Genomic DNA, 23138 nt, shown 5'->3' on the forward strand with positions numbered 1-23138 from the left:
GGGAGAAAATGGGAAGTGCCAATTAAGTAGCATCACTGAGCTTGCTGTGTGAAGTTGTGTGCATTTTTTTATGTCATATTTTAGTTATAAAGCATCAGGTACGTGTTCACAGTCTGCTCAGTGGAAAAGACTGGATTGTTTCAACCCTCGATATTTCAAGGTCATAAGATTAAAGCCCGGAACCCCACCCCACCCCCTCAGTCTCTCTCTCTCTCTTATTGTTTTGCGCTTGTTATTTTGAAACTGCCTGGCTGACGCAGTAATCACAGGGCTTTTGAGTGGCCTCAGTTCCTGAATTAAGGTCAGGGATACAGAAGGGATCATATTTGTCGGAATATTTAGTCTTATCACAGGGACAAGCAGAGCTTCACGTGCATCAAGACCAGTTTTGACGTCTGCATACAATATACTGGTCCCGGGAGCACAAGGACAACAGTTTCTTGCAAACTTTCGAAGCAGTTTGACATGGTCTGTGCTGATGGGTGTGGAATATCATAACGTATAACACTGGCTGAATTGCTTTGACTGCTTTCAACTTTATTCAAGGTCACGAGGTCAATAAACCTTGTTTTTAAAACACTCATTGCTTTCAAAACCACAGTGCTTGACTGACAGCAATCAAACGGAAAATTGCATAGACATGACGGATACGATAGCTGAAGGGTTAGTGCGTTTGACTTTTATAAGCCTGTGAGATGATCGCAGTTTGAATCCTGGCGCCTGCATAGTGGATTAATATCGTACTACGTGTCTAACCCACCAAAGCTGGTATTCAATTATGAGGTGGCCGAATGATTGGGGTTCTGGTTTCTCGCCCGAGTTTCCCGAGTTTGGGAAAGGATTCGGCGCACCTTGAGGGTTAAGGGTATTTTCAGGTCAACATAATTATGTTATGTGTAGACCCGATAGTGCCTGAACCCCCTTCGTGTGTATATGCATGCTGAATATCAAATATGCACTTTAAGATCCTGTAATCCATGTCAGGGTGGGTTTTGAAAACAAGAACATACCCAGCATACATCTCCCACTGGCACCCAACCTCGAAAACTGAGTATGGCTGCCCAAATGGTGGGGTAAAATATAAATAAATTTAATAGTTAACACGTAAAAGGTTACGTGTGTGTGTGTGTGTGTGTGTGTGTGTGTGTGTGTGTGTGTGTGTGTGTGTGTGTGTGTGTGTGTGTGTGTGTGTGTGTGTGTGTGTGTGCCTGACTGGAACCTGACTGAATGGCTTAGGAAACTGAAACTAATGACAAGCGCCCAAAGGCACTGCTCTCAGTCGGCCAGTTCTTCCCGGGCAGGCAGCCTGTTGTGCAAATGATTCTGTGTTTGTAAATCACTTTGAGCCGAGTCCCTGACCAAGAATGGTCGCTATGTAAGAACAGTAATCCATGTCAACGTTCGGTGGGTTAGGGAAGCAAGAACAAACCCAGCATACCCCACCCCACCCATCCCCGTAAACCGAGTATGGCTGCCTATATGGCGGGGAGTAAAATATAAACAGTCTAATGATAATAATAAACTACCCAGGCAAGCAGATTGTTGTGAAAATGACTTCGTGTTTGTAAAGCGCGTAGAACTTGGTCTGTGACCGGGGATAGACGCTATATAGAAGAACCTGCATCAATCTACAACACCAGTCATCTATGAGAAGCACGGAGTTCTGTGCTGGAATTCTATCCTCCCATGAGATGCCCATGATCTCAACACAAGCATCGGAGTGGATCAGTCCAACACCGCAACAGCGGCATGCACAAAATCAAACGGGCATATCATTGACCCTGTGATCCTGCAGCGAGGCGGGGATACAATGGAAACATAAACACGCATGCATGCATCCACTTCCGATAATGGCTGTCAGATTCCCTCTATGGCAGAACAAAAACAGCAAAAAAGAAAAAAAGAAAAGAAAAAAAAGGAAAACCCCAGCAAGTGCTGTTTCATTGATTGATGTGGTATCTAAAAGCTGAAACCAGCTACAAAGCCCGGCATCAAAAAGCTGCCAAATAGAAAATCGGCCTTTCAGCTGGACGCAATTCAATGATTCAGTTCGGTGGTTTTAATCTGACGTCTAATCGTCGTTTATGTCATGATGCTGAACTTGACGACAACTCACATTCTCCCTGTCTGAACTCAGAGAATTTTTCTTTCAGTAGTCTTTATCCTTTTATGTTTTTTGTTCGTTGTGTGTGTGTGTGTGTGTGTGATTAATCTGGGGATGATAAATTATGCGTTGTGCGTGTTTCAGTGTTTAAGCTGGGGATGATAAATACAGCGGAAGGAGCTAAAATTAATGGCTAAGACGGTGGGTGATATGTCAAGTACTGTGTTTTAGTGCAGTTTTTTTTTCTTCGTGTGTGACATATTTTTGTGTTAACGCCTGGTTAAGATGATATCATCTCATGTGCTGTTTTTTGCCGGTTTTTTGTTCTTCTTCAGATGTTACATATTTTTGATTTAACGCTGGTTTTTTGTGTGTTTGTTTGGTGTTGTTGTTATTTTTTTTATTTAGTCGGGTCGTCAGTGATATGGCACGACCTTGTTTGGTCAGCTGAACTACAGGCAATGTCAAATCTTTCTCTCCATCCCATGCATCCGAGTATATATGTATATTATAATTTTCCGGAAGAAGTAATTCACAACAATCTACAAACTTCTGTCTGAAAAATAAAAGCTGCAACATTATAAAGCCTTGTTGATATCGGACAATCTAACAAAATGATATTGATTGATAATTTCCTTTCAGGAGCATGTAACACCAGAAGCATATTTGGTGTTCAATTCATCTTGGGTCTTCCCTCTTTCGCAGTCCGACCTGCAGGTGACCAATTCACGCTTCGGTGTGCAATGCTTGTTGCGGGAAGCCTCAATTCGTGTCCAAGCTAGCGGATACGCCGTTTGCAGATGATGGCTAACAGGAGAAGCCCGGATGGGACCTCTCAATTACCTTTAACTCACTCAGTACGGTCAGTCCTCTCTTCTCCTCTACACGGACCCCTCGGATGTCCAGTGGGTGTCTCAATGACCCAACCTTTAGCTTCCGTCGTCAGAATTGTGGTATTCTTTGTCAACATTCACCTCTTCAGTACAAGAGCCTTCCGCTTGCAATATTTTGATGGTGGTAATTGGGGTGAAACGCTGTTAACGTCGTCTCTTTCGCCGTTCGTATGGAGAGAGTTAAATTTGAAATAAAAAGCTGTTTGATGCCAAGGATCTTGTAGTAGGCATTTTGGTGTCAAAGGCATCCTTTTTTTTCTTATGTATAGTCTCTAGATGCACAGATGATAATAATCATGATGATAATAATAATAATAACGGATAGGTAAACCCGTTGAGCGCTTCCGTCCCTAAGAAGAAATTCAAAGCGCTTTACAACTGAATAAACATTATGCACATATGCACTCATGACATTACTTACAGAAAGGCAAAAAAAAAGATTGACCACACAAAGCATAAAACATATTCAAATACTACGTAATCCATTATTTATTTACACACACACACACACACACACACACACACACACACACACACAGAGAGAGAGAGAGAGAGAGAGAGAGAGAGAGAGAGAACATTCTCCTCCAAAGAACATATATTATTTTACAAAAATACAACAGCGTCACTGATGAATGTCACTGACATAAAAAAAAAAGAAAGAAAAAAAGAAAGGAAAAAAAATCCACGGAACACTGTCCTCTGAATAGAAAGTAATGTAGCTACTATTAACCAGCGTACGTTATATTTCCTCTGTGTGTGTGTGTGTGTGTGTGTGTGTGTGTGTGTATGTGTGAATATATATATATATTCCGCCTTTAGAAGTAGCAATGCTTGTATCGCATGCTTCTTTCTTCACGTCTCCAACTCGATCTACAGTTGCAGGTCAACACACCGGCCAAAGTCTACGTCAAACGAACGACATTTCATGACGTTTTTTTTCGACAGACACTAGGCTCCGTCTGCGTTACTATTTAACAATAAAGAAATATCACAGTAAATTACTTTCAAACAATAATACAAGCAAATATATATATACTGTACACACTTTGTAATACATCATGACATACCCTCTTTCACTGAGTGCTAAGTCAAAGAAAAAATAGTTACTGAGTTATGAGCGCATTAGTCAACACATTAATTTGTTGTGATAAAAAGGAATACAAATACAAATACAAATAATGAAACCGATACAATTGAGAATCAGCCATAACACAGTAAATCGTATTGCTTTAGCGATACGGGACAGACTATAGTCCCTTTGCGCTTTGTATTGTATTACATCGTATCGGCGTATTGCATTGTATCATCACCATTATTATTATGAGCATTTACGCCTAATCTTGAAAATAAACACTAGGCGTTAACAAATATAACATATACATAAATATCAAAAAGGAAAAATAGAACACAAGATGCCCCAAACATTATTAAAAACTATTCACCCACCTCCACACACACACACACACACACACACACACACACACTGACACACACAAACACACCCACCATAATACTGACCCACAAGCACACGCGCACGCACACACACGCACGCCACAGCAGACAATCATAAATAGCACACAATCAAAAATACAACCAACAAATTCTGAAACTATCAAAACTCACTCACTCAGTAACAGACATTTCAGTTCACTGGTTCTGGAAAGGGATGAGCTGTTGAGAATTATTCAAGAAGGGAAAAGGTGGGTCTTCAGACTGGATTTGAAAGATTGCATCGAAGATGAGTGACGGAGAGGCTGAGGAAGTTGATTCCAAAGAATGGGGGCTGTGTGTGAAAAACTGCATTGGCCATACGTTTTGGTTCGAGCAGGGACGGGCGCAATAGCCGAGTGGTTAAAGCGTTGGACTGTCAATCTGAGGGTCCCAGGTTCGAATCACGGTGACGGCACCTGGTGGGTAAAGGGTGGAGATTTTTACTATCTCCCAGGTCAACATATGTGCATACCTGCTAGTGCCTGAACCCCCTTCGTGTGTATATGCAAGCAGAAGATCCAATACGCACGTTAAAGATCCTGTAATCCATGTCAGCGTTTGGTGGGTTATGGAAACACTGAGAACATACACAGCATGCACACCCCCGAAAACGGAGTATGGCTGCCTACATGGCGGGGTAAAAACGGTCATACACGTAAAAGCCCACTCGTGTGTATACGAGTGAACGCAGAAGAAGAAGGTTCGAGCAGGGGGGATCCTAAGCACGCAGGTGTCAGAAGAAGAGAGGAGCTGGCGTGAGGGTGAAGGTGAATGAGGTCAGAAAGATACTTCAAGTTGATATGTCAGTGGACCAGAAGCCTCAATGGACTTTGTAATTTTTTTTTTTATTTTTTTTTTTTACTCGTATCTGTATTATATCAGATTTACTTTTTGTAACAACATACTTTTTGTGTGAAATTCGGGCTGTGCTCAGGCTCCTCGAAGAGAGCGCATAGGCCACTGAAGTGCCACTTTTTTTTTATTTTTTTTTTTTTTCAATTTCTTCTGTCTGCACTGATATATGTTTCACTATCAAAACGAATTTTCTGCCGACGTACTTTTGCCAGAGACAACCCTTTTGTTGCCACGAGTTCTATTACTGACGGGCATACTGCACACGGGGGGACCTCGGTTGATTGTCGGTCTCATCCAAATGACAAGTGACAGTACTGACCGGCGTCCAGACCACTCCTGCCGGACTCGGTCCAGTGGAGGGGGCGAGTAAGAATCCTCTGTGTCGGTCGGTATACAATTATGTAGGAACAGAACCCCTGGTGGACACTGACTCGCTTCCTCAGTGGTAGGGCGCATTCATTGAGTTACTACTTGGCCACCTCTTCCCATGTCAGTGGCAAGTCACGATTAACTCACTCAGTACGGCCAGTCCTCTCTTCTACTCTACACAGACCCTTCAGATGTCCAGTGGGTGTCTGAATGACCCAACCTTTAGCTTCCGTCGTCAGAATTGTGGTATTCTTTGTCAACATTCACCTCTTCAGTATAAGAGCCTTCCGCTTGCAATATTTTGATGATGGTAATTGGCGTGAAACGCTGGTAACGTCGTCTCTTTCGCCGTTCTTATGGAGAGAGTTAAACCGCAGCAGAGACTGAGGCTGGGGTGAGGGAAAAAATGCTGCTCAATCTGTTTGTCTGGCTTCTCTCCTCCGTCTTCTCCCTCCTCTTCAGTATTTATTTATTCATCATTTATCATTATTACTATTATTATCTTCTTTCTTAATTTAATTTTTTTTAAACATTTTTACTGCCCCCTGCTGCACGACGTATAATATCAGATTTTACTCTTCCACCCGTTTCCCGGCATCATGTACCCACTTAACGCACACAGTCTCAGTGTGTCGTCAGGAGTCACAGTCCTCAGCCGATGCGTCTTATTACTGGCACCTGTACATCCGTCGTCTGTGACACCCCGCAGCACGCAAACCCGGCATCCACCCGCACCAAGCAGGCTACTGATAATTTTATGTTCACATCCACCACCCGTCTGCCCAAGAGCCCAGCCTTGAACGTCAACTTGACCTCGTAAGCCAATAGGGGCTTAAAGTCAACTCTCCGCCATATTCTTCCTCCGTTCCACACCGTGATAAAAAAAAAGAAAAGAAAAAAAAAAAAAAAAAAAAAAAAAAGGGGGGGGGGGGGGGGGATCCAGACTGTACGTGATACCGGGGTAAAGCAATGGCATCAGCATGGTCGGGCCATCTTCTATCATTACGATGGAACAGCATGTTTTGTTGGACAAAAATGAAAGCGTGACACGATCTCTGAGATCTTGGTCATGTCAGATGAACAACAACAACAAACAAACAAAAACAAACAAACAAACAAACAAACAAACAAAAAAACAACAAAAAAAGAAAAGAAAAAAAGCAACAACCCCGAAACAAACAAAACAAACAACTGTCACTATTCTTATTCATGTTGCTTATAGTCTAGCCGACCGCACAGGGCCGTATCAGAACTGTCAAACCATACAAATGCTCAACTTGACCGCGTCAACACAAAACAGTCACATCTACACAAAAAACCAAAAAAACAAACAAAAAAACGAAACAAAACAAACAAACAAACAACAACAACAACAACAAAAAAACCCACTAAGACAAACCCAGAAAACACAGTTCCTGACAAAGTATCACAACCATTTCGCTCCTTATGGCAAATAAGACTAGGCCATGCTGAGGACGCCAGCCCTCCCGCTTAATTTATCCCAGATTACAAAAAATCGTATAAAAGAAAAAAAATCAATACTTCAAAGCCAAACAAAAAATACATAAAAAGGCCATATAGGCAAATAACACTAGAGATAATCATCGTTTGAAGGGTAAAAATGAATAGAAAAATGTAATAAGTGCTGAGATAGGACTGATCGGTCGGGAAGAGGGGTTGAGGGCTCGGCGCTTGGGATAGAACAGGAGTGGAATGATCATATAAAAAATTATCACCATGCACTTTATTGCTTTATGTGCACGCACACATCATATGTGGTTCGTCCGTCGGGATCGACGAGGACCATCTAGTCATCCTGGGGGTGGGTGGGTTGGGCTCTGTGGGTGCGCAGATGACTGGTCAGGCCAATCCGCGCCCGGAAGGTTTTGACGCAGTGTGGACAGGGGATGGTGGTGGCTGTCGGGGACTTGCTGGCACTGCTTTTCCTGGCCTGTCTGCGTTGCTCTGCTGCAGCAATTCTGTTGGCCTCACAGGATTTGGCGCCTTTGTGGACAGTTGAACGCCACTTTGGTCTGTCCATTGCATTCAGCTCCCATGTGTTGTGGCTGACGTTGAAGGCCCTCAGAGAAGCTTTCAGAGTGTCTTTGAAGCGCTTCTTTTGGCCTCCATGGGAGCGCTTGCCATGTTGGAGTTCGCCGTACAGCAGTTTCTTGGGGAGCCGGTGGTCTGGCATGCGAACTACATGGCCTGCCCAGCGCAGCTGGGCCTGCATCAAGATGGTGTAGATGCTGGGCAAGTTTGCACGAGTGAGCACCTCTGTGTCAGGGATCTTCTCTTGCCACTTTATGCCGAGAAGTTTTCTGAGGCTGGTGGTGTGGAAATGGTTCAGCTTTTTGGCGTGGCGTTTGTAGACCGTCCATGATTCACATCCATAGAGCAGTGTGGTGAGAACTATGGCCTTGTATACTTTGAGCTTCGTCTCCAGGGTGATGCCTCTCCTGTTCCAAACGTTCTTATGGAGTCTGCCGAAGGCAGCGCTGGCTTTGGCAAGTCTGGCATTCACCTCGTCGCCGATGACAACTGTGCGAAAGAGTGTACCGACTGCCCATGTATGTGAACTTGTCCACCGCGTTCAGTCGTTGCCCGTTGATGAAGATGTTTGGTTCAACGTATGGCTTTCCTGGAGCTGGTTGGTGCATCACCTCAGTCTTCTTTGTGCTGATTGTGAGGCCAAAGTTGTCACAGGCAGCAGAGAACTTGTCGACGCTGTGTTGCATGTCAGCTTCGGAGGCAGCGTTGAGAGCGCAGTCATCAGCAAACAGGAAGTCGTTGATGGTGTCTGTCCTCACCTTGGTTTTTGCTTGAAGCCTCCTGAGGTTGAAGAGTGAGCCATCTGTGCGGTACCTGATGCCAATGCCTACGTCAGCGTCTCTGAAGGCATCAGTTAGCATGGCTGAAAACATGAGACTGAGCAGGGTGGGGGCAAGAACACACCCTTGCTTGACTCCGTTGGAGACAGGGAATTGTTCTGAAGTCTCTCTGTTGTCTTGGACTCAGGCCGGCATCCCATCCTGTTGTTGCCGTATGATGGTGATGAACTTTCTGGGACATCCGTACTTCGCCATGATTCTCCAAAGGCTATCTCTGCTAACAGTATCGAAGGCCTTGGTCAGATCGACATAGGTGGAGTAAGGGTCAGCGTTCTGTTCCTGACAGCAAACACCATGTCGATAGTCCCGCGTTCTTTCCGGAAGCCACATTGGCTCTCTGGTAGGAGACCTTGCTCAAGGTGCGCTATGAGACGGTTGAGTAGCACTCTGGCCAGAGTCTTGCCTGCGACGGACAGCAGGGATATTCCACGATGGTTGTCACAGGCCTGACGATTTCCTTTGCGCTTGTACAGGTGTATGATGGAAGCGTCTTTGAAGTCTTGTGGAACTGCCTCATGCTGTCAGATGAGCTGGAACAGCTGATGAAGCTTCTCAGTCAGCGCCATACCACCTTCTTTGTAGACCTCAGCTGGAATGGAGTCTGAGCCAGGGGCTTTGCCATTGGATAGCAGACGGATAGCTTTCTGGGTCTCCTCAAAAGTTGGAATGGCATCCAACGACTCACTGACTGGCACCTGGGGGAGTCGGTCGATGGCTTCATCATTGATGGTGGAAGGGCGGTTCAGTACGCTGTCAAAGTGTTCAGCCCATCTCTCAAGGATCCCGTCCTTGTCAGTGATTAGGGTAGAACCATCAGCACTGAGGAGTGGAGCAGAACCGGAGGTGGTGGGACCGTAGACTTCTTTCAGGCCGTTATAGAAGTTCTTCATGTCGTTCCTGTCTGCAAAGCCCTGGATCTCATCAGCTTTGTTGCTCACCAGGAATCCTGCATCTGCCGCAGCTTCAGCTGGATGGTGCTGCGTGCGCTCTTCAGTATGTCTTTCTTCAACTGTGACTTGGGATCTTCAATGTGGGCTCTGTAGGCTTGGCGTTTGTCTTCCAGCAGCTGCTTGATCTCAGTGCAGTTCTCATCAAACCAGTCTTTGTGCTTCCTGGCAGAAGGCCCCAGGCACTCCATGGCAGTGTTGTACACCGTCTCATGCAGTGCGCCCCATGCTGCCCCAACATTCTGGTTGTCCAGCACGGTGGACTCAAGGCGTTCCTCCAGGGTGTCAGCAAAGCTCTGTTTGATGTTGCCTAGCTCCAGCTTGCTGACATTCAGGCGTTTGGGTGCTTTCATGCCCTGAGGCCGTCTCTTGGGCTGGATGCGGAGGTTGAGTTTGGAGACGATAAGGCGGTGGTCTGCCGGTCCAGCACTCGGCGCCGCACATGGCCCTCGTGACTCGTACGTCCTGCCTGTCCCTCTTCCTGACGATGACAAAGTCAATGAGATGCCAATGCCCAGAGCGAGGATGCATCCATGACGTCCTGTTACGGGTAGGGAGGCAGAAGACGGTGTTTGTGATAAGAAGGTCGTGCTCGGCACATGTCTGGAGAAGTAGTTGACCATTGCTGTTACAGTTGCCCACCCCATGCTTCCCAATCACGCCTTTCCAGGAGGTGCTGTCACAGCCAACTCTCGCGTTAAAGTCACCAAGAATGATGCGACTGAATAAAGTGGTAATTTTGCTTTGCAAGTTCTGAGTCAGATGTGTGTTCAGGGGACGTAGACTTCGCGAAACCAAATATGTGAAAGCTTTTTCCAGAATTATATAGAATATGGCCCGGATACATCACTCAATTTGTTTATCACATGGTTTACATTTAGATACCCAACCCTCAAGCCATATTCCAATGGCCATCGATTACGTATATTAGTCATGATAAGCAAGACAATTTTCACTTCAAACAAAGCTAAACGACAAGCAAATAGAAAAATGAGAAATAAATTTAACTGTGCACTACAAGTACTAATAATGTTGATAAAATTTTTTTAGGAATGTTGAACAACGATTGCGTAAACAAAACGTCAAAGAACAGCACAAAGGGGTAGAGACAATTTTCACTGAACTGAACAGTGCTCAAAATAACAAAAACGGCAGCAGTGTCTACACTGTTGTAGGATATCCGACAGCAACTGATAGGCAGCCGGCTGACCAAGTACCACACTGGACTGAGATGTTGTCAATACAGTGTGAATATAATGAGTGCATATGAAGAAAATGTGTGTGTGTGTGTGTGTGTGTGTGTGTGTGTGTGTGTGTTATGAATAAGCGAGCCCTATTACAATGATTAGGTAAATGGAGACGGCCAGCATCATTGGCAAATTAACTCTTCGTCTAATCGTGGTATTCATCGCACACGGTGATTTCCAGAGCTGCGGCCAAGTTGTATGGTTGACACGCGTTCAAAGTTTCGGGCTCTGCCACGGCCACCACAACCGCAGGACTAGCCTACAAGACGTTATGTTGCAGCTGCTGGCAGGTTTTCCGGGGCCGAGTCTGTTGCTTTGTCTGCCGCGCGAGTGCCAGCGGCGATAGCGGCTACCGTTTGAAAACTTTCCCTCCTTGCATCGACGTGATTGGATTCTTTACGTCAGTTTGCATGGTCCAGTTTCCGGCATTTAGTTTTGTTTGATGAGAAAAGGTGGTGCCGGTTTGTTGTGCTCTAAATTTGGAAACGGGTCATGTGAGAGTGCCGTTGTTGATGTTGTCGACAGTTTTGTTTGACTGCTGTGAAAGAAATCGATCGGCCGTCTGTTGCACTCACCCCGCTGAAGAGAAAATCAAGAAGGATTTTGAACTGGGCGGGGGGATATCGCGTGCAATGACTGTGGTGCAAAGGAAAAATGGAGAAGAAAAAGAAAGTTGTTGCAGGCCCCGTCTAGTGTTGTAGAGCTTGTTTGGGGCTGGACCTAACTGTTGTGCAGTCATGACTTAACTGTGAGTGTGAGTTGATTCGACTTGTGCTTTTGATTGGAAGGACTGCATTTTTTTCTTTTTATAGATAATTTAGACTCAACAGATTTTCTTGGAGTGCGAAGATGGCAGCAAAGGTAACGTCCGTCGTCTGCTTCTGCCTCTTCAGAGTGTTGCTGCCGCTGACACTTCTGGCAGGTGAGTAGTTTTGCAGGAGATTAAAAAACAAAACAAAAAAACAACAACAAAAAACAAGAAAATGAAAAACAGCAACAAAGAAATGAACTCAATAGCAAACAGACGGAATGGAAAATACTAAGGGTTCGCATTAGTTTTAGACTTGCAGTCACTTAATCAAATTGGGATTTGTCACAAAGACAGTTGTGACCGTCTCATGGATGAGAATATCAGATATATCAACAGTAAAAACCAACCAATGAAACAAAAACACACACGCCCCACCCCCCAAAACAATGAAAACAAAAACACCCCCAAAACTACCACAAGACGGAATGAGTAGTGTCCACAAGTCACACAGATACGTGGAGGGGAAGAAATTATATGGATACAAAAGTATTACGATGACATCAGTGTGGGATTACTGGGAAAACTCACACAAACAGTCTAAACCAAGTTTAGTATATGTGTATGTATGTACATAGTGTATTTTGTGTGTGTGGGTGCATGTGTTTGTGTATGTGTGTGTGTGTACAATGGACCTGGCATCTGTGTGTATGTGTGTGGTGATTGGCAGTTGCTCGTCAAAGTGTTCATGTGTGTGCATGTGTGCACACATGCTTGCGTGTGTGTGTGTGTGTGTGTACAGTTACTGGCATTTGTTTTTCCAGCTCTGTATGTACATGTGTGTATGCATGTGTGAATTGGAGCAATGCTGCACTTGTGTGTGTACGTTTGTGTGTGTGTGTGTGTGTGTGTTACTCTCAGTTACTATGACAGTATGTGCAGACAAACCTTGCCTCCTATTATTACAATATTAGAAAACAGCAACAACACTTTGACAACAACAATGACAACAGCAACAGATTGACAAAATTAACTGCTCCAGGGATAGTATGTCCATGTAATCTTTGTTTCAGCCGCTGTGGTGCGTTACAATGCGTTGTCGTTTATGTACCTGGTATGTCTGCTGGTGACGCCTCTGCTGTCCTATCCCATGGTCAGCTCCATGGCAGGTCTGTGATCCTGTTGTGTTTTTTTGTTTCTTGTTGTGATAATATATATGAACAATATTGTTTTTTTTTTTCCTTTTTTAAAAAAACACATCTTTTCACATTGAGTGATAGATGTGTTGTAAAACTTGTATGTGTGTGTGTGTGTGTGTGTGTGTGTGTGTAAAATTATTCTTGAATTGTTTTTTCATGTCTTTTGTAAAGTGGCATGTATGTCATTATTATCATGATCTCTGGGTGTTATTGTGGTGTATGTGTGTGTGTCTATGTGTTTGTGTGTGTGTATCCTTCTCTGTTTGTATGTGAGTCAGTGTCTGTGTCTGGGTGTTTGTGTTTATAAATAAATGTGTGTGTACACTTGTGTGTCTGTGTGTTGGTTATCTATGTTAGTCTGCAGATAGGCTCTATTTCTTTCTGGTTTGGTTTATATTATGGTGATTATAGTTGGTTGAAAATAGACAAGTGTGTCTGCTGTGCATTCCAGGAAAGAGATCTAGACCAGAGGGGGAGAGAGAGTGGGGGAGGTTAAGTGCTTTGAAGTGTTGAATTGAAGAGAATCAGTGTACTTACCTGCAAAAATGAAAATCATCAGCACACAAATTGTGCAGAGTGAATCAGATTAGATACAGTTTAAGCCAAATAACAGCCCATAAGTTTTTATCTCGCACATGCAAACATATACGCAAATGTATGCATGCATGTGCACACACACACACACGCACACAGAGTGAACTGACACATAAGGTTCATACATGTATGAGCTCAGTCATGCACACAACACATCACACACTTACAGTTATATAAACCTCATGCTTACATGATACAGTAAGACACTGCCACTGTCTCCCTTTCCGCTAAAACCCATGCATGAGCGTGCGCATGCACACACACACACAGCCCCCCCCCCCCACACACACACACATGCACAACACACACACACACACACACACACACACACACACACACACACATTCAGAGAAATGTTAGAGCAGAATGATGGTAAGACAGGTGCTGAAATAGGACAGGAGGGAGAGAACAGAAGATGGATCATGGTTCAGCACCCCTGTATTGACAGAGGAAATGAGAAGGGGTGAAGGTTGACTGGGAAGATAGAGCTGGAATGTGATGATGGTTTGTATAACATAATTTTAGCAGTAGAGTGAAGGAAGGGAATATTTACATATTGCGCACCGGCTATGTTTTAGTGAACACAAGTTGAAAAATTCTCTTTTATATTTCTGTTATATTTAAGTAGAGCTCGTTTAGTTGATTGATTAACTGATAGGGATGCCTTTACATAGAGTGTGTTGATACTGATAGGAGAATTTGTGACATTTGTTGGGACAGATCAATAGGATCTCAGATTCTGGGTACGTCTTTGGAGAAAGTTTCCTGAGACTCAGAATCAAAAGTTTGAACTTAAATAAAAATAAAAAGCAATTCAATGATTTCTCATCCCTTCTTCAACAAAGCTTGTACAAGAAAGTCTTGGGTTGGACAGCCTGTATGTTCTATGTGTGAGTGAACTAAGTCCACAGTCGCTTTTAATTCAGTTGCCTGCTCACAATTGATGACATGTATAACGTTTAGGAGTCATGGTTTATACATTAAACGATGAATGCTATGAAAAAGAAAGGACTGTAACTGTAAGTGACAGTGTGCAACTTAAGTACATAAGTTGAAGTTGTTAAGTTACACATTTTTTTAGTTTTGAATTTGATCAGTGGATATTGTTACAGTTATCAGCTGACTAACATTGCACTTTAAAAAAGGGCATCATTGTACTGCACACACACACACACACACACAGACAGAGCTGTACTTCAGTACATAAGTTGAAGTTGTTAAGTGACACATTTCTTTAGTTATGAATTTGATCAGTGGATATTGTTACAGTTATCAACTGACAAACATTGCATTTTAAAAAAGGGCATCGTTGTACTGAACACACATACACACACACAGACACAGACACAGACACACACACACACACACACACACACACACACACACACACAGAGCTGTCAATGACATCACTGACTCCAAACTGATGAGATTCAGTTTTACGTTCAGTTTTGCTTCATCACGCTGCACACATGCACACCTTTCACCGACATCAGTTCTGATACTGATGATTTTCAGTTTTACTTTCAGTTTCGAGGAGGCATTGAATTGTGCAGACTGACTCAGTGACTGATATAGTGATATGCTGCATCTCATAGATCTTTAAAAAAAAAAAAAGTTTGTTATTTTATTTTTATTTTTTTACTTAAAAACGAAAAAGGAGGTGGGGGTTGGAAGGGAAGGAGCATATGCCTGACCAGTGCACAGACCCAAAATGCTGGTCAGGCCTTGAGACTGTCAATGAGAGTGTATCAAATGCAGCAAGAAAAAGAACTGACTTGATGATGTATTAAAAAATGAATTAAGTAAACCAGATTCACAAAGAAATAAATTAAGATAGAATGAAAGACCCGAAAGAAGGCCAGAAATTAGAATGAAACGATGAATTTTCAGAGTAAATGTTTAAAGTTGATAACACAATGATCATGTTTGTCATTCCAAGTATTTAATATCAGGACGTCATTGTCAGTCACCAAAGTTTCTTCTTCCTTTTGGGGTAGGATTACATTTGTTTGACGTAATGAATTACACCCGTTGATTAGCACGCAAAGAGTTGTGACCGTTGTGCTTCAGACAAGTAAATCAGGATGTCAGTCACCCAAGTTTTCTCCATCCTTTTGGGGACAGAGAATTACGTTGGTTCAGCATAATGAATTATATCCATTGTTTAGCAGCACATGAAGAGCAGTGGCTGCACTGCCACTCTGTTGTTATCATGATCATTTCACCACATTTCAACACTCAAGCCGTCAAGGAGTGTACTTACTCAAACCCTAACACTAGTAACAGTCAAGAAGTGTACAAGAGAAAGCCAGGGAATGAGAGAAGTGCTGTAATATATATATACATTACGTAAACAACATGGACTGCACAATGAACTGCATAACAGCACAATTAATTACATCCATTGGCAAGCATGCGAAGAGTAGTGACTGCACTTCACACATGATGATGACTTGTGCTGCTCTGTTGTCATCATGATCATTTGAACACAGTTCAAGAGTCAAGGAGTGGACTTACTCAATCCCTAACACTGGTAAACAGTCAAGGAGTGTGCTAGAGAAAGCCATGGAAGTGCTATATATATATATATTATTATTATTTATCTAAACAACATGAACTCTGTTTAAGTTCCAAAAGCATTTGTCTTTGGTTGTTGTAGTTGTTTGTTTGGTTTGTTGGTTTGAAAGAGTGTGGGCTTGTTGGGCTGAGAAACCAGGTTCTGTGTGCAGAGGATTGATTAAATTCCTGTCTGGGGGTGGGGGGGGGGGTACAGGGGGGGCAGGGATGGTGGGGGGATGGGGAGGGGGGCACTGTATGTATGAGTGTGTGTGTTGAGGGGGCACTGTGTATGTGTGTGTGTGTGTGTGTGTGTGTGTGATTAGATGTGTATAAGCAAATGAGAGAGAAAGGAGAGAGCAAGAAAGAATATTTAGAGATAAATATGTTTGATCATCAAGTATGAATGAGTTGGTGTTGTGAAACACCTGTACTATACTTTGATGTTATCAATATCAGATCATGTTTTTACTGTTTACAAGTAACTTCTCCTCTCTCTCTCTCTGTCCCACCATCTCACTTGACATTACATTGATTAATCCAACAACTTGTCTGATAACTCTTTGTCTCACTCACTCTCTTATGTTTCATCCTTCTCTTAGTCTCTATGTGTCTCACCTACACACACACACACACACACACACACACACACACACACACACAAACACACAACACACACACACGCATGCATGCATGCACACTCACACACATACACACACACACTCAAGTACACACACACACACACACACACACACACACACACATACACGCACACAAACTCACAACACACACACATGCTTGCATGTGTCCACAAATACCCCACCACAAATCATTCGCATACCATAGATGATTTCCTTCTGCCCTAGTGAGGCTAGTGTCTGTCCTGCTAGTGAGGCTAGTGTCTGTGACTGCTATGTCACTGCCGCACAGGCTTGTCAACATACATTGTGTCTGAAACCCTGATCTACTTGCGCGCACAGGTTTTTCCTACAGTGTGCATATTTACATGAATGTGTTGTGTTGTGAACAACATGCGCCCTTACAGCGCACTGTTACAGCTGGGCTCGAACTCTACCCACACTCCTGTTCGATTGTCCAGGACTGCTAAACCCTTCTGGTGGACATGTGGAAAAATAACCTCCCTCTGCTTGTTCACTGGGCATCCACTTTTAACAAGTGTGTCAAAAATAACTGAGGGTGACTTAGTACCTTGTCAACTTCAGTGTATGCGTGCACTCACACTTTTGTGTTGCATTCACACACACAGAGTGCATACTCTGCAGGCATAGACTGTAGAGTTTCTATCTCTCTCTCTTTTTCTCTCTGTGTCTTGCATACTTGTTTATGTGACACATAGTCTAGAGACCTTGTGGATGAACTGACATGTGTGTGTGTGTGTGTGTGTGTGTGTGTGAGAGAGAGAGAGAGAGAGAGAGAGAGAGAGAGAGAGAGATGACCATGATAATAATTCAGTTATTAATCACACTCAGCAGCTGATTTGATCTTTGTTTGTTCATGAAAAGATACATCTGTGAGACTGAGAGAGACAGGCAGATAAATATTTCATCGCGTCTAAACTAAAGAGAAAGCAGCTTGCATGTTCAGTCAACTGATACTATAGAGCTATAGATATATCAGTATCAAAGGCTTAGTATCTAGTTGTGTGTGTGTGGCATAAACTGACAACCCTGTAACAGATGGTTGGAATTTTAGCAATGTTGCAACATTTTTTTTTTTCCTGGGGGGAAGGTGTTAGGTGGAGGGGTGAGGAGGAGGGTTGGGGGGCTGGGGGTGGGGGGGGAGAAATGGGGTGTATGGTGGGAGAGCATGTGAAAAGACCTTGACTGTAGTTTACTGTAGTGCTTTGCTGGATATTGAGTATAGTTAATATTACAATATGCATGTGTGTGTGTGTGTGTGTGTGTGTGTGTGTGTGTGTGTGTATGCATGTGTGAGTGTGTGTGTGTGTGTGTGTACTCAGATCTGTCTGTCTATCTGTCTGTCTGTCTGTCCGTCAACCCATCCATCCATCCATCCATCCATCTGTATTGTGCATATCAAGATTCATATTAATCTATGGATGCATAAAGAGGTGTCTGTTTGGTTCACTCAAGTGTCACATTAAATGCTTAGACTTCAGAGAGATCTGCCAACAGCTATCCTTTACATCAAGAGGATGTAAGAAGGCTATGGCTGCGACTATCAGGAGAGTAGGGGATGGGGGGGCGAGGGGGGGGAGGGGGTAGTGGTGGTGAAGTGTTCATTTATTGAGGGGGGCCAGGGGCGTGGGTGGGGGGTGGTGGTGGTGGGAGGGTTCGATGATGCCCCAGTTAGGTCAGGTAGAACTTATCTGTGTACCCACAACCAAATGTGTGTGTGTGTGTCTGTGTGTCAGTGAGTATTGCAGGCAGGCAGGCATTGCCATAAGATAATGTAATGTATTGTATTCACCAGGCTGCAGCGCCCCAGCTTGTCTCTTCTGGCACATGTGTGTGTGTGTGTGTGTGTGTGTGTGTGTGTGTGTGTGTGTGAGAGATAACAATGTTGGCACTGCATTCCCAGCCAGTTTTCTTCTGGAGCCAAGCTAAGCTCAGTTCCTTTTTACCATTGTGCTGGCTGGCTTCTGCTGACATTTTGTGTGTGTGTGTGTGTGTGTGTGTGTGTGTGTGTGTGTGTTCCATGATTTGTCATGTTACATCATAACGCTGACAGTTTTTTTTTGTTTTTGTTTTTTTTTTGTATGTGTGCATGATCCATGAGTTGTTATGTCACATTATAAAGCTGACAGGTTCACCCCCCCCCCCCCTTCCCCAACATGATCCATTCACAAGGCTGATGTGTTTTTTTTTCTTTACGCATGATCCATGACTTGTTATGTTACATCATAAAGCTGACAGTTTTTTTCTTGCTTGATCCACATTTTGTTTTGTTATATCATAAAGCTGACAGGTTTTTTTCACGTATGACCCACGATTTGTTTTGTTACATCATAAAACTGACAGGTTTTTTCCCCACTCACATGATCCATGACTTGTTGTGTTATATCATAAAGCTGACAGTTTTTTTTTCTTTATGTATGATCCATGATTTGTTATGTTACATCATAAAGTTGACATTTTTTGTTCACATATGATTCACGATTTTGTTAAGTTACATCATTAAGCTGATGGGTTTTTTTTCCCCCTTCATAATGCACAGTTTGTCATATTACATCATAAAGCTGACAGTTTTGTGGGTTTTTTTTTTTTTTTCTTTTTTTTCTGATCTATGAGTTATCGTGCTACATCACAATGCTGATGTTTTGCATTTTATCCATCGAAATTCAGGTAAGATTTAACCCCTTGATTGCTGAACCTTGATGCCAGTGTGGCATGAGTTTGAAAGTGAAAGGCAGCCAGGCCACAAGCTGCAGTCCAAAGAGGAAGAGGTTCAAATACAGATCGAATAGTGACTGACATCCCGACCTGTAAGTGGTAAGCTCTGTCTGACTTCAGTGCTCTGGTGACAACCCTTCTCTGATGAGCAGTCAAGGGGTTAATCTTTTTTTTTTTTTTTTTTAAATAAAAGGAAAAAAAAAGGTTGACATGTTCTAACTGTTCTATGCCTCAGAGAGGAGCTACCTTTCTTTTGAGGGGGCGTGAGGGGGGTGAGGGGGTTGGGGGGGGGGAGGAGGGAGGTTGTGTGTGATAGGTGGCACTGAATTAAATGCATGTTTTAAATTTTTGAAAAGAGCATTTCTTCTTTCAAGACAATAACCTTGGTCAACACCAGTTATGTCGATGAATCAGCATGGTGAGCTATAACCCACAGTCCCTTGACTGAGCACTGCAAATGAGTATGGTCACCAGTGAAGGGCTGTCACCGTACTGGTAAGATAAGTCAGAGGTTAGGATAGGTTGGCCTAACTGTGAACAGCGTGTACATTTGCAAACGGTTCGTGTACCTCTCCACTTCGTAGCGGTCTTACCACACACATTTTACAGTTTTAACACCTGCTTCGTCCTGGTTTTGATACATAAATGAATTAATTTCCAAGAACCAGTTCAACATTAGCTGTTTCCGGTTATTTACGCGCTCTTTCTTCTCTAAGGGCACCACTGCCGACCAGATTCACAAACGTGTTCTCAAGGTTCTAAAATCAAGGGAAGAAAACAGCAGGACATGAACTTTGACTCAGATTAAAATAACTGATTTGATTGGATATGTTGCATGATGCATTGTGCATTACTAGTGTTAGGAGAATTTAAGAAAGCATGTTGGTGACAGATCAGAACGTCAGTTTTGATTGGAATCTCCAAAATAGTGGTGTATGCAAGTAGACCACAGGATATTTTGACTTGAGTCCATTTGCGAACGATGCTGCACAGAACTTTACTGAGCGCTCTCAAAAGGGTTTGTGTGGGTTGTGGGGTGTGTGTGTTGAAAGGTGTGTTTGTGTGTGTGTATGCGCATGTGTGATCAAAACCAACAGTACAACAGTCTGGTGCGATATTCCAACAGTATGTTATGTCTTATGAGTTCAAGACCTACTTGTCCACATGTACCCACGCCCAGCGTTCGCAGTTCGACTTTCCCGTTCGCGTTTACCCTCAGACACGCCTGTTAGTTCAATTGTTGAAAAAACAAAACAAAACAAAACAATGAAAAGACGGAATAGACGAACTTTTCAAAGTGCAACCAATCGGAGAGAGCTTTCAAAAATTTGAATATCGTACAACCTGTTATCTGTACAATACACGCATTGAGCTGGTCGCTTTGACCGGATCGTTCGCATGTCGGGATGTCAGTCACCACTCAGTATCTGGACTTCTTTCTCTTGGGGGTTGCATTTACTTTTGGCGAGTAAAATCATTTATACCATTGATGAACTTGTACACAAAAAGAAAAAAGGACTTCTTTCTCTTGGGGGTTGCATTTACTTTTGGCAAGTAAAATCATTTATACCATTGATGAACTTGTACACAAAAAGAAGAAAGGACTTCTTTCTCTTGGGGGTTGCATTTACTTTTGGCAAGTAAAATCATTTATACCATTGATGAACTTGTACACAAAAAGAAAAAAGGACTTCTTTCTCTTGGGGGTTGCATTTACTTTTGGCAAGTAAAATCATTTATACCATTGATGAACTTGTACACAAAAAGAAGAAAGGACTTCTTTCTCTTGGGGGTTGCATTTACTTTTGGCAAGTAAAATCATTTATACCATTGATGAACTTGTACACAAAAAGAAAAAAGGACTTCTTTCTCTTGGGGGTTGCATTTACTTTTGGCAAGTAAAATCATTTATACCATTGATGAACTTGTACACAAAAAGGAAAAAAGGACTTCTTTCTCTTGGGGGTTGCATTTACTTTTGGCAAGTAAAATCATTTATACCATTGATGAACTTGTACACAAAAAGGAAAAAAAGGACTTCTTTCTCTTGGGGGTTGCATTTACCTTTGGCAAGTAAAATCATTTATACCATTGATGAACTTGTACACAAAAAGAAGAAAGGACTTCTTTCTCTTGGGGGTTGCATTTACCTTTGGCAAGTAAAATCATTTATACCATTGATGAACTTGTACACAAAAAGAAGAAAGGACTTCTTTCTCTTGGGGGTTGCATTTACCTTTGGCAAGTAAAATCATTTATACCATTGATGAACTTGTACACAAAAAGAAGAAACTGCCTGTCAAACTCATGCCGCACTGGCTGATCTCATTCCAGCAGGGTCCGGCATTCGAGGGAGTATACTTTCAAAGAACGTAACGCGTTAACCATATCAGCATGAAATATTTTGTTTTAGGCGTGAAAGAGTCCAAGACCGGTCACGCCATTGGTTGACTGGGTCCATTTAGCTTATACTGACTGACCTCTTTGTTAGGCTTTGTTGAGACTGCCGGTGGTATGTTACTGGTATGTGTGGGGGAGGTTTGGCTTCTGGAGGGAGGTGGGGGGAGCGGATGAGAGGTTGGAAGATTGTACGGATGGGGGGCTTGGGGAGCGGTCAGTGAACTGGTCAAGTCATGGGTGAGCTTGACAAAAGCATGCCTGCTGCTTAGGTACTGTTTTCTGGTGATGACGATGGTGATTTAAAAAAAAAGGATGAAGGTTTTTGCCGTTCATTGGAATAATCCCATAATGATGAGTCACAAGTTTGTAATATGATGATAACACAGGCAGGAGTTACTGTCATCATCAGCAACAATGAACATCATCATCATCTTCATCATCTTCATTGTCCTGTCACCTCTGCCAGAGTTATAGGCTGTCATCAGTAGTTTACTAGTCCTTTTGAAATATCGTGGAAACCATCACTCACTCACTCACTCATTCCCTCGACCGCTGGGGTCTTTGGGGGGACATACGGAAGATGTCATCGCTCGCCACGCCGTTCTGTTGGCAGCTGTCGTGAGGAAACCATACACTGTCGTGGAAACCATACACTGATTTAAAAGGTTAAATGTCCTGTAACCTTTTAGGGCCATCTGGGCAGTGAATTCACTATATATCCACTGTGTCTAGGGGCTTGGCACAGGACCAAAGTCAGGTACCCAAACCCACCTGGGTGGAGCAAGGAAAATCGCAGTGAAGTGCTTTTCCAAAGGGCAACAACACCATGCTAAAAGGGGGCCTCTAACCCTGATCACTCGTGAACAATGGATCACCAAAAATGACTTGGAGGAGAACGACATCTGCACTTGTGGTCACTGTCCTTTCGAGCATTCACATGTGCAGCAGTGGACACTCCTCGTCGGTCTAGAAAATGCAGAACAGCCCCCCCCCCCCCCCCCCCCCCGCCAACCCCCCCCCCCCCCCCAAAAAAAAAAAAAACAAAAACAAAAAACAACTTCCACAAACAAAAAGAAAGAACCATCACCATTATTTGTTTTACCCAAGGTGAGTTAACGGAGGTTGAACACACAATCTATTCTTGGAAAGGTCGAGGGAATCTGAGACCTGGTATTGCCATGATGCATGAGTGAACTCTGGTAGTTCTCTTTCTTTGCTGGGGTTGAATTCCATTCCTGTTCCTCCAAACACACACACACACACACACACACACACAAACCCAAAACAAAACAAAAAAACAACAACTTGTTATTGTTAATGTGGTTTATTTAAATCAGTATATGTGCGTGCACACACACACACACACACACACACACACACACACACACACACACACACACACACACACACACACACAAACACACACACACACAATGTACAAAGCCATTGTAAACACATGGTGTACTGGTG

The 23138-nt window shown here is 43.2% G+C and overlaps 1 protein-coding gene across 1 annotated transcript in view; it reads left to right on the plus strand.

Moving 5' to 3' along the window:
* Positions 1–11063: 11063 nt before the first annotated feature.
* Positions 11064–23138, plus strand: part of LOC143285396 (piezo-type mechanosensitive ion channel component 1-like) — a 213963-nt gene continuing 201888 nt past the window's right edge. The window contains exons 1-2 of the mRNA XM_076592641.1: positions 11064–11719; positions 12619–12714. Coding sequence (XP_076448756.1) covers positions 11647–11719; positions 12619–12714 — 169 coding nt within the window. The 5' untranslated portion in view covers positions 11064–11646. The remainder of the gene's footprint in view (positions 11720–12618; positions 12715–23138) is intronic.

Source organism: Babylonia areolata, chromosome 9 (assembly GCF_041734735.1).
Source record: "Babylonia areolata isolate BAREFJ2019XMU chromosome 9, ASM4173473v1, whole genome shotgun sequence".
Classification (NCBI taxonomy): Eukaryota; Metazoa; Mollusca; class Gastropoda; order Neogastropoda; family Buccinidae; genus Babylonia; species Babylonia areolata.